At 46.8% G+C, this 12,374-nt stretch overlaps 2 protein-coding genes across 7 annotated transcripts; one reads left to right on the top strand and one right to left on the bottom strand.

The window, feature by feature from the left end:
* The first annotated feature begins 30 nt into the window (after positions 1 to 30).
* LOC114846716 (serine/threonine-protein kinase Nek5-like) lies at positions 31 to 9,529 on the top strand. 6 transcript variants are annotated; one of them, XM_029135714.3, is made up of 24 exons: positions 31 to 1,201; positions 1,898 to 2,025; positions 2,121 to 2,217; positions 2,284 to 2,381; positions 2,728 to 2,811; positions 3,353 to 3,423; positions 3,684 to 3,770; positions 4,385 to 4,439; positions 4,726 to 4,839; positions 5,076 to 5,162; positions 5,264 to 5,354; positions 5,744 to 5,838; positions 5,977 to 6,041; positions 6,129 to 6,293; positions 6,555 to 6,633; positions 7,189 to 7,302; positions 7,429 to 7,509; positions 7,594 to 7,674; positions 7,815 to 7,895; positions 8,162 to 8,251; positions 8,326 to 8,500; positions 8,594 to 8,701; positions 8,794 to 8,863; positions 9,249 to 9,529. In XM_029135714.3, exons 2-24 carry the CDS (start codon positions 1,903 to 1,905, stop codon positions 9,508 to 9,510), a joined length of 2,373 nt encoding a protein of 790 aa, XP_028991547.1. In that variant the 5' UTR covers positions 31 to 1,201; positions 1,898 to 1,902; the 3' UTR covers positions 9,511 to 9,529. The 6 variants fall into 6 exon arrangements, with proteins under 6 accessions (XP_028991547.1, XP_028991549.1, XP_028991548.1 ...); XM_029135716.3 differs by having other exon boundaries at positions 1,889 to 2,025; positions 2,749 to 2,811; XM_029135715.3 differs by having other exon boundaries at positions 1,889 to 2,025; positions 8,165 to 8,251.
* A 162-nt stretch (positions 9,530 to 9,691) lies between these two features.
* LOC114846718 (GDP-Man:Man(3)GlcNAc(2)-PP-Dol alpha-1,2-mannosyltransferase-like) lies at positions 9,692 to 12,359 on the bottom strand. Its single transcript, XM_029135718.2, has 6 exons — positions 12,273 to 12,359; positions 11,962 to 12,183; positions 11,624 to 11,826; positions 11,379 to 11,547; positions 10,570 to 11,201; positions 9,692 to 10,375 (listed from the first exon to the last, which is right to left on the bottom strand). The coding sequence occupies exons 1-6, from the start codon at positions 12,326 to 12,328 to the stop codon at positions 10,092 to 10,094; spliced, it is 1,566 nt and encodes a 521-aa protein (XP_028991551.1). The 5' UTR covers positions 12,329 to 12,359; the 3' UTR covers positions 9,692 to 10,091.
* Positions 12,360 to 12,374: the final 15 nt, after the last annotated feature.

The following is a 12,374-nucleotide window of genomic DNA, read 5'->3' as shown; positions in this document are numbered from 1 at the left end:
ATAACCTGGCAAATGTTGAATTAATGGCAAAGGGGTTAGCGCCTAATAAATAAATAAATAAATAATATAGGAATTTTTATATGAAAGACCATATGGAGAGCAGCTTCAGTAGCAGACTGATCCACCCTCGCTGTGTGAAGGAGAGATATCGTAGATCCTTCCTACCTGCTGCTGTCAGACTGTACAATCAGAACTGTTGACCACATCCCACCACAGTCACTCACCCACTGCATCAGTGGTTTATATAGCAACCTGCTCTGCACAATATTTGTGTAAATCTGTGAACAATCATTTATTTACTCCATATTTACACAATGTGTGAACAAATAACATAATTTTCTCCACAACATTTGTGCAAACCGGGACAAGACTTATATCCATTACTGTGCAATAACCCTGCAATGACCTCATACTCACTCCACCTGTACTGTACTGCTTTGTACTGTGCCAACACAAACAAATTTCCCCACTGCGGGACTATTAAAGGTTTTTCTTATCTTATCTCTTACCTATATAGATGACGTATGTTTTATCTAAAAGACAGTTGAAATTAAAAACGAAATCCAGACCTTAGTCTTTAAAAATGTTTAAGTCTTGGCTGTTAACTATTCATGGAGTCTGGATGTCTTCCAGATGCAGTGACTCGACTCGAGTCACCTTCAGACTTCAACATGTTACAGTTATTCTTCTTTATTCTAAATTCTGTCAAACCTGCATTGATAAACCCAATGTACACGTTTATATTTTGGACTGTGGATGGGTCCCTTTACTGAAGTGGAGTACACACATAGCTCCATAGAAGCGACATTGGATCAGCTGTCACAGCTGAGCCTGCTTTCATGTCATTCGATCACAGTGGAAATTTGTTCTTCATTAAAGGCTCTAATCAGAGGGAGCCACACAGGGGCATCATGGGAAACGGGCCAGGTGGAGGGTCACCCTGAGAAGGCTGCTTAGAACTGTTACACTCATAAATGTGTATATGTTAGATTCAATGGAAAGTGGAAAGCTCTGAAAGTATGTATCGTCTCGACGAAACAACAAAAGCGGCACAACTACAGCTCCCAGCATTCCATGCGGCTTCCTCTGCAGTTCGCTGCAGTTCAGTGTTCAGGCACTTTAGTGTCACCCTTTGCTCGTTAGTGTCGCTTTGTTTTACTATGTGCCTTTAACGCTTAAGAAGAAGATAACGCTGTGAAAGGTGAGTGAGGAGTCCTCTGGTTATTAAACGCACTAATGCTTTTTGTTAGACCCTAAAGGCAGAGCTAGTCGACTGTGTGTCCGTCTCCATGGTAACGGCAAAAATGGATTAAACTAAAAACAGTAAATTAACCTAAACTTGGGGATTAATAACCTCAAACATATATACCGGCTTTGATTGGAGTTGAAGAGGTTGATGCCGGTGAAGACTTAATAGTTCACGCTGCATTTGTGTAATGACATTAAAGCGGAATCTGATGAAATCTAATCTACTTTATGGTGCTTTATTGACTGCTAACAGCTAACTAAGCTACGTGGGCAGGTTAGCTAGCTAGCTGCGTTGCACCGGTCCACAGAAAAATACAATTTTATTATTTATATTATATTATAAATGACAATTATATTTAATTGTTCGTTTTTCTGTGAGCTGTCACTGCTTCTTTTTTATTATTTGTTTTGACAATATTAATTATGTTGTTAATAGTGGGGCTGCTGGTATTTTACTCCATTACTTTATATAATATACACATACAAATGATATTTAGTAGAAATTCTAGTAAATACTAGTTTTATTGTTTTGATAGTATTCTACTGTAGAATACTATTGAAACAAGAACAAAAAAACAGCTAGAATAAGTGTTACATGCACGTTTCTAGTAGCTCAGACGATGAGCAGACTGACTGGCAGCCCTTCCAGGTGTTATGAACAGCTATGAGGTTGTCCGTCAGATCGGAGAGGGTGCGTTTGGCAAAGCCTTCCTGGTCAGAGAAAGAGACGGCCATGGACACAGAGAGTGTGTGGTCAAAGAGATCAACCTGACAAAGGTACAGTAAAGAGCCGATCTCCAACGTGGTGTAGTCGTCACCCAGCTGCTCTACGCTATGGTTCATTAAGAGAGTTGAATGTGTTCACTGCACAGATGTCAGCAAAAGAAAAGGAAGCATCTAAAAAAGAGGTGACGCTGCTGTCGAAGATGAAACACCCGAATATCGTCACCTTTATCACGTCGTTCCAAGGTGCGCGTGCATGTTTGTGGATGGATATTAGCAAAGTTTAGTGGTCACAGATGTGTGTTTGTACAGAGAAGAGCAGCCTCTACATAGTCATGGAGTACTGTAATGGAGGAGATCTGCTGAAGAAGATCAACACGCAGAGAGGAGTCCACTTCTCTGAGGAGCAGGTGCATGCATGCACGCACACACACACACACGCACGCACGCACGCACGCACGCACGCACGCACGCACGCACGCACGCACGCACGCACACGCACGCACGCACGCACGCACGCACGCACGCACGCACGCACGCACACACGCACACACACACACACACACGCACGCACACACGCACACACACACACAGACACACACACATACACACACACACACACACACACACACACACACACACATGCACACACACACACACACACACACACACACACACACACACACACACACACACACACACACACACACACACACACTACACAGGAGGAGAATAACTGGGATACATGTTTCTCAGATCATTAGCTGGTTTGTGCAGATCTGCCTTGGCCTGAAACACATCCATGACAGGAAGATCCTCCACAGAGACATTAAATGTCAGGTATGTGTCCTGCACCACTGGAGCTTCATTAGTTTCTTAAATCTCTGGACCCTCTAATGTCTGGTTCCTTCTGATTGCACCCATCTTCAGCTAAAGTATTCACGTATAATAAAGGCTCCCTGAATTTTAGCAGAATATTTTATTGAAACAGTTCCAGTTAAGTGTCCACCTTTCCCCATTTTAAGGTATGTTCATAACTAAAGATAGAAACAGAAGTTAGTCAATGAATTGATGGTTTCATATAATTTGAGCCTGTAACCCTCAGACCGTACATCCCAACCTGAGCCACACTGCTCGAATGACATTCATCAAAATAAATAGAAAATGACATGATGGACATTTATATCCTATTAACATAAAGAAACATAAAACACACCTGACACTTATTTACTGTACGCATTCACATGTAGCATTGTGTAGTGCAACAAATACTTACAACTTAACCTCTGTTCACCGCCAGCATATCTGGTTACACACACAGACACTGTTTTTCTCTTGAATTGTAGACCTGCTCTCATCCCTGCTCTTCCCTGTGATCTAGAACATCTTCCTGACCAGCAGAGGGATGAAAGCAAAGCTTGGGGACTTTGGAATCGCAAGAATGTTGAATAAGTAAGGCGGTGTCATCCTTAGACACACAGTACTCGTAAACACATGGACGGCCTCCAGACAGTCATTGTCACTGCCCATATTGTCGACTAGGACAAGTAAACACATGTGCTTGTGAAAATAATTGGAGGTTCACTGAATAGGAACATGGTTGCTGACAGGCCTGGGATGGATCATGATAATGCTTGCAACACTGGGAGGTCTTAACATATAAACCTGGCCATGTTCTTAGCAGAGGCACTGAGTGTTTTTTAACTGTGCAGCACCATGGAGCTGGCCAGGACGTGTGTTGGGACGCCGTACTACCTCTCCCCAGAGATCTGTGAAAGCCGTCCATACAACAACAAGACGTATGTAAGGTCCCTGGTTCACATAGTCACACTTCTGGACAGAACACCCAGAGAAGAGCTTCTACACTACTCTGAGAAAACTGACACTGCTATAGCTGGAATTACACTCTCCAACCTTGAAATGCAATCTCTTTGCCCTGCACAGCAATGTTCCAGCCATCCAGGCTGGTGCCTGGGTGTGATTAGAAAACTTGCTGTAGTCAAAGCATCTCCGTCAGTTTATTTCACCCACATGTAAACATCTCAGAATGTGCACAGATCCCTGCTCTGTTCCTGCTCTGCTTTTGTTTTATACAGTGGAGCTACTTCCTCTGTCACACACACTCATAGTAAAGCTCCTAATTTCATGACCTTGTCTACACAATGTTCACAGCCTGAGTCCTTCTTTCAATCTAAGCCTGGTTCTGAAGTCTCACAGAGCCACCAGTCAGTCCTCAGCCACCAAATGTTTACATCTTGTGTTTCTAAGTGGAGCTCATGTTGAGCACTGGCAAATATGTCAGATTACACAACAACTATTGTTTATTGGTGACACAGTACAGTCCCGACCTGGAGGGATGTGATGTGATGTAATCCATTGCTCATGCAGATGTCTGTGTGTTCATGCTCTGCAGGGATATCTGGTCTCTGGGCTGTGTCCTGTATGAACTCTGCACGCTCAGACATCCAGTAAGCTGCACGACACACAGCTGCTAACACACTCCCACTAATGTTCACAGTTTAGGTTGTTGGATATTAATCAACATCTCCCTTTTGTCACCATCTAATATAGAAACCAGTGATATATATGGCAACAAAAACTACACACATTCATTCAATACTTTGCATCATTATTCACTAAAAGCCACAGGTTGATAGGAGACATATCAATAATGCCAGCACACTAGCTTGCAGTTCGCTGCAGCAGAGACCATTAGGACACTTCTGCCTTCTGCATGTGTGTGTTCACCTGCAGTTTGAGGGCAGCAATCTGCGGCAGCTGGTCATGAAAATCTGCAGGGGGCGCTACAGCCCAGTACCAAACCTCTACTCCCATGAACTCCGCCTGCTGCTCTCACACCTATTTAAGGTGAGACACGTTAAACTTGAGTTCACCCTAAAGTTGTGTAACTTGTGTAAGTAATGTCTTGTTCATATAATTCCTCTCGTGCTGGAGGAGCTCATACAGATATCAGATGCAGTACTGTATGTTTATAGAGTGAAATAATATTTAAATGTGTCAGATCAGAGTTGAACCTGTGTCCTGAGGATCCTGTTTTCCATCAGTGAAATGTTTTACATAAGTTTGCACATAAACATTTCCAGGTCAACCCTCGTGACCGTCCCTCCATCACGTCTGTCCTCAGACGTCCCTTCCTGGAAAAGTACGTCTGTAAACACCTAGAGCCACAGGTACCGGGCCAGTGACACCTAGTACTATCACCACTGTGCATCCCAGCCCCACCCTCTGTGGCCTGTACTAAATGAATGTCCGTGTGTGTATGTGTGTGCAGGTGATGCAGGAAGAGCTCAGTCCCATGGTGCTGCACCACAACAGGGCAGCACCACAGGCCACTAAAAGCAGAGCAGGAGCAAACACATCAGGTAGCAGTTGGTAACAGTTGTTCATGTGGCCTCTTTTCTCCCCATTTGGTTGCATTAGTTCCAAATGGATCCAGATCATGTTTTTGTGTTGTTTGTCGTGGGCTAAGCTTGTTGTGTGGCATGTGATGAAGCCTTTAGACTGATAAAGCTACTTACTGAGGTGCTGACAGACGTGGCTTTGAAATGAGCTGATGTACAGGTTTGTTGTACAGACAGGCTGTACTTACAACAGGCACATGTTATTTCTACTGTGGCGCCCCCTAGTTATTGTCTTTCTAGTCATGTTCAGCTGGAAGAGAAGAAGCTTTGTTACCAACTGACACACAAACACAAACCAGATTGAAAGTACCTGTATCAGTTTGTCCTAACAGATGTTCCTGTTTCTGTAGCTCCAGAGAAGGCACAGAAGTCCAGAGGATCAGTGAGGCCCGTGGCTGCTGTGAGGAGGCAGCCGGTCCCCAGCCCCGCTCTCTGCAAAGTAACAGTAAGCCAATAACAGGAGGCTGTCAGGGTTCTGTCAGTCATTCTGTCAGCGGTGAACTGTAAACTCTCGTGCATCTACAGGAACAACATGTAAGTCATGGTTTAGCAGAACTGCTTTGTTTCTCCTTACTGATTACAGCGTCTTTATCGAGGAGCACGACAACCAGCTGCACCTCCAGAAGCTGTAGCTCAGCAGAACCAACGGTGAGTAAAGAGTCTGCTCATATTCACATCACTCCCACATGATGTACATGTGATATGTGATGTGTGTATAACCATGTGTGTTTTTAGGTTTAATGTGCAGCAGCACGTCGGCCACTACCAGCACTATCACGCCCAGCTGGATGCCTTTGACGGAAGGAACAAGAGGGTTGTCCTTCCTCCTCCTCCTCCTCCCCCAGGGAGAGAGGAGCCATGTGATGACTGCCCTGCTCCTCCTGCAGAGCCATACCAGCTGTAAGTGAACGTTTGCCTTCCAAGACCTGTCTCATTATAGATTATGCTGCCGTTTGATTAATTATTTTTATTAGATATTTTAGATTGTGTCCATAATCAGAAGCAGGGTTATGGTCATGGTGAGTTGGTGTTATTTCAAGCACCAACCTTCAACTTTACATGGCAATATCATAAATACGACATATAAATATGTCAGGATCAGGTCAGAAAACACCTGACCTAGTCAAACTGAGTTACAAGCTTTGTGTCTGTGTGTGACAGTGTGGCAGCAGCTCGTAATGAGTACCTGCAGAGGAGACATGAGGCCAACCAATACAAGCTGAGAGCAGAGAAACAGCTGGTAGGAGCAAGCTGATGGAGGCTGGACCACCACTCTCAAATTCTTCTCCTTCATTCTTCTCTCAGTGGTTGTTGAAGAAAATCCAATTGAGTCTCTGGATTTGAATAGAGTCATGTTTGATGCCAGTTTAGCAACAGGAAGATGATTCAAACCTAAAACCCTCAGTGGTGCCCTATAGAACCGCAACAGGAAGGATGACATTCAGATGAAAAGACGGTGCCTACGTTTGGTAAACCTCTGTAAAAGCCATGTTCAACTGTACAGAATCTGACCATGACCTGTGGTCACAGGTCACAGATACCTGTGGCATCTGAACCTGGTTCACAGCCTGGTCAGGAGGTCTCCTCCCACCGCTCAAACATGTACAAAACATGTAAACATGGAGTCTAATAAAAAGTCCAATAGTTTCATCTAGACATCAGAGGAAACAGAAGGGTAACAGTAATTCTGCCTAATGTCTTTGTAATTATACAACTTAAATGTTTTATCTCCGGATAAAACCGGAGATATTATTGCCCTAGCCCTAACACAGACTCCCTGACCTTTGACCCCCAGGGTCTACGTCCATGCACAGCTGAGCGCTACAGGAGACCCAAAGGTGAGGAGCAGGAAGTGAGACAACCTGAGCACCAGCCCACTCCCCAGGACAGGAGGCAGAGGGGGCAGCAGGTTGGACATGCAGGAGGCCCAAGTGGGCTCACTGAACACTAGGCAGTGACAAATTGAGACATTTCTTCACTTTGTTACACAGCTGTATGAACATAACCTTCAAGCCGCTGCTTCCTGTGTGTTTAGGACTACCTGCATCAACTGGACCTCATCAGACAACAGTATCACCAGGAGATGAGACAGATCAGGCTGAATGCTCAGACTGAGGTGCTCCCACAAACTGTGATGATAGAAACTTTAGAATGAAACCTATAATGTACAAAAGTACTTTACTGCACATGTTATGTTTAGACTCAGCCACAAGAGAAATGTGAAGCAGAGCCTGAACCTTGTGCAGGTGGTACAGAGCAGCAGGAGGTTCCACCTAAACAGGTAAATGCAAACAAACCTAACTTCTGTCATATTACTCTGCACGTTTCTCATCATCACTCAGCATTACCATGATTTAGTTTCTACTCCACTCCAATTTCTGCTACCACAATATTTCCACATTTACATGTTTCTTTGTTCAGGGTGTTGAAGCAGCTCTGAGGCAGATCAGAGAGGACAACAGAGACCAGAGAAGGGTGCTGGAGAGAAAACACAAAGACAAGGTGACATCAGACACAAGAAACGCTCCACTCACTCACTGAAAACCTCCATATTCATCCTTTTGACTTTTTTTACCTCTTTTACAAGCAAAGTCATTGATTTAAGCAGAGCTCTGACTGGGACTCATGGTGTCCCCCTAAATTTATTTGTTTTTTAATCAGCCTCTTTGTCTCTAATCAGGTGTGAGGCCTCACCTTGCTCCTACCTTCATGTTTTTGTATTTACAGTATCAAAATGAGTATTTCATGATTGTTTGTATTTCCCACAGAAGGGAATCATGTTTGAAATCCTGTTAGATGACAAAGGTATGAAAGATGATGCAAAGAAAGAGGCGAAGCAGGAATCAGAGGAGGACAATGTAAGAAATAAAAAACAGTCAATGCCTCCTTTTCCTCATTCTCTCCCTAACTGTGTCCCCAATTCTCCCAACAGGACATGGACCCTCTGAACCAGACTCTGAGTCTCCAGGAGGGGGAGCAGTTGAAGCTCAGGGACTGGTCAGCGGTGAGGAAGGAGTGGACCCAGAGGACTCCTCAGACTGTGCTGAACGCTCTGGCCAACATGAACGTCAACTCCATATACAACACAGTGATGGAGGCTGAAACAGGTGCAGCAGAAAGTTCCGATGGGTATTTATGGCTTTGAACAAGTCGCCCATTAAAATGAAACTGGACCCAATTCTGTTGTGGTTTCCCCCCAGGTGACGAGGAGGCTGGTCGCAGAAAGTGGCTCCACCGCCGCCCCGACACGCTGCTGAACGCTCTAGCTCAGGCTCAACTCACTTCAACTCTGGACTCGGCAGCTTTGGGTCAGTGACGAACGCTGTGGTCTCTGCCAGCTGCAGAAAGAAGCAGCCAACGTTTGTTTGAGTCACTGACGCGCGTTCACTCTCTGTTGCAGAGCCAGAGGATGAAGCAGAGGAGGAAGACTCTGATGTGGAGACAGACCACAGATCAGAAGATGAAGACACGTAAGTTGATAATGTGTCTTTTACCTTTTGATGACTGTGGTTTGGTTGGACTACGGACCTCCGCGTTGGTGGTATGTTCAATGTCACTTAACTGTAGTTTCTGATAGTAGCAATGACATATTATGATCATATTGAAGTTCCTGTATATAGTGTATGGATGGTGAGAAGCAAACCAAAGATAACAAAGCTTCTCAGTCACAACCTTTGTGGTCATGTGGCTCCTGGGCCACTCGGCTTTTCTGATCAGGACTCGGCAGCGTCCTGGTTATGAGCTGCACATGTAAAACCACATCCTGGTTTCTGCAGCAACACCAGCATCGTGCTCTCTCTGACTCATAAATGCTCATTTTAATTCTGTATAGCTACATTTTTTTTTACTCATCAGGAACTTCGCGGAGTCAGAGGATGAGCTGAGAGAAGCGGTGGCAGACTCCATGAAAAACTTATTTGTGATGGAGGACAGCAGCTCAGATGAAGCAGAAAACACAGGTGACGGTTTGGTGAGTGCTGCAGACGCTCCACAGGTGGAGGATTCAGGCACAGGTGATGCAGGATCCACGGGGGTCAATTCCCATGAGGCTGAAGAGCGTGACTGTCCGAACGACTTGCAGACAGCATCGCACAACCCGTCGGCTCTCAAACAATAAAGTCTTATTCTGAGGCAGAGCTGAACTATCTGACTCTTCCTTCACATCGGTTTCTAAGAGGCATTTTTAAATATAAAAATCATGTTTTTCAACATGTTATAAATGAGCTATGAGCTCCACATTTGGCCCTCAAGGATTCTGGGAGCAGGATCTGCAGTATCAACCAGACAACGACAGAAAGTGTCCGATAATATTTTTAGTTCACCCAATAACACTGGCACGTTTAAATTAAAATTAATTAAATTAAAACCCCCTTAATTTACATATTATGATACTCTCTTGCCTGGACCACATCACAAACAGGAATGAGAATTGGCCAAAAACTGAAAGCATCATTTAACTCACCCCGACACATTCACAGCCCTTCACGTAAACTCAGGAACCAACACAAACTATGATCACATCAATGGAAGGACATATTAACTGCCTTCATCTGCGTTAGTGGTGCTAAGACAGGAAATGTCCTGTGTTGTTGACATCTTTAGGCCGTGCATGTTGTCCAGGAACCTGTCCTGACAATGTTCTCTTAAAGCAAAGCCCCTGGAAAGCTTCTAACATAACTCCTGGTTCCTGCTGCAGACTCATCGCTCCAGTTTAATCATCAGCGGCTCCATGGCTGCGAGGAAACACGCTTCAAACTCTTGATCAGAGAACCGCTCTACTGAGCGCCGTGCATTTCGCCGGATCTCCAGTCTGGCTGATGGAGACAGTGCCAGAATGTTTTCCATGGCAGCAGCGTAGCCGTCCTCGCTGTCGGCCAGGAAACCTGTCTGCCCACCGTCATACGGCACCACGATGTCCAGCTTCGGACCGCCGGACTTGTGGGCGAGAACAATGGTGCCTGCAGCCATACACTCGACCACACCTGGAACAGAGGGAAGACGGATGAGTTGGACACTGCAAAGGATTTTTATATACACATTTCCTTTAAGAATTACAGGTACAGTATATATTGTTTAGAACTTGGATTATATTTAATCTTAATAATCTTGTTTAACCCTTTTGTCCAGTGTTCACATCCTGTGACTGGACAGTGTATAATCCACGTGTTGTGCTCACCGATGCCAAAGTGTTCGTTCCACATGGTGTGAAGGCCTATGGTTGCGTTCACCAGCTCCCTCTTCAGCTCCTCAAAGGGGACGTTGATTTTGAAGTCGACTAAGTCCGACACGCCCTGGTCCTGACAAAGCCCCTGCAGCATCAGCACCCTCTCCTCATCCTCCCGGTTCCGGCATCCACCTATCAGCACGAGCCGCAGGGACTCCCTTCCCCCTGGCCCTTCTCCTTTCCTGTGCAGCAGGGTGCTGAAAGCCCGAATCTGGAGCGGGTGGTCCTTCTCAGGTCTGAACTGACCCACCGACACAATGGAGTGACACTTCCTGTCTCCTTTGTCCTCTTCACTCCCCAGCTCATGCCCTAGCTCCTCCCAGCCCTCGCCTTCATCCTCTTCCTCCTCCTCCTCCAGAGGGATGTCCAGGAACGCCCTGACGTCACAGGGCGGGTAGACGATGCTGGTGCGGCTTGGAGAGCGCCACAAAGCCAGGATGTGTCCCAGCGTCCAGGTGGAGTTCACCATGATGACATCGCTGCAAGAGCCGGCCAGGCCATACAGCAGAGCGAAGCAGCAGTAGTACACCACCTTCACTGCACTCAGCACCGGGTTTCTGGAGATGAAGTTAGCGTTGTTGAACCTGGAGGACAGAGCAGAGGACAGCTTCTTCCTATTATACTGAAGCCTCATCAGCATCCTTAGAGCCACACACGTTCCTGCCAGGTACCAGGTTATACTAGGAACCATCTGTATCCTGTTCAGCGTGGACACTAGTGTAAAACCAGCCTGACGCCAGTGCTTCACCCATGCGTGTTACCTGGGGTTCCTCTCTCTGACCACCGACAGCATGTCAGTGCTGACGGTGGGATAATGGACATAGCTCGCCACCTGGCATCCTCCCAGGTAGCGGAAGATGGGCAGAGTGAAGGCGTAGCCCATGGAGTCCACGTACAGGTCAGGAACGAAGGCCGTCAGGGCCTCCCAGCCTAAGACACAGACAGAGGTAGTCGCATCAGTCAGTGCAGCCTTTCTGCAGCTTCCTCCGTCTCTGGCATCCGTTACCGAGGAACATGGAGCCGGCGCTCTGGCCCAGCAGGGTGAAGTGAGGGTAGGAGGAGGCCTCCACAAGAACACGACGTCGCAGGAAGATGAAGGCGACCGGTCGAGGCAGGGTGATGTTGAATCGCTGCCGGGCTCCTTCCAGGATCTCCTCAGCGCTCACTCCCTGATCCCCCGTGTAAACCACAAAGGACACGTCTGGACGTCTAGGTGAGGAGGAAACAATAACACAGGTCAGATCAGCAACGCTTTACACATCAGAGCCTCAAGGATCACCGTGAGTTTCAGGATGAAGCGCTACTACTGGAGTAGCTTCCGGTTCCGCAGACTAAGTCGGGTACCGGTGCATGAGAGCCCGCAGGGAGCACCACAGGACCCGCTCTCCGCCTCCTCCGGCGTTGCAGTACGGGTGGAAGAAAGCCACGGCCGGACCTCCGTCCTGAGCTCGGCGGGCCCTACGGCGGCCCTGCAGCCACACGCGGAGCCCCAGCAGGAGCAGCAGGAGGAGCAGGGTCAGCAGGAGGCTGAGGTAGGCGCAGGGCGCGACCAGGGACCACAGCAGCCTGGGGACGGGAGACAGCGTTAGCTAGTCAGGCTAAAGCTAGCGACGCGGGACCAGAGGGAGAGAGGACGCGCTGTGAGGAGCCGTTACCTCATCAGATCACACAAACACGGAGACAAGTGCTGCTGGCGCTCGTGTCCTGCCATTTTGACAACTGCGTCATTGACGGAAGTCGAGGTCAGGTGACCCCCA

This window comes from Betta splendens, chromosome 21 (genome assembly GCF_900634795.4).
Source record: "Betta splendens chromosome 21, fBetSpl5.4, whole genome shotgun sequence".
Classification (NCBI taxonomy): Eukaryota; Metazoa; Chordata; class Actinopteri; order Anabantiformes; family Osphronemidae; genus Betta; species Betta splendens.
Note: the sequence above shows the minus strand (reverse complement) of the source record. Positions and strands in the feature narration are given on the sequence as shown.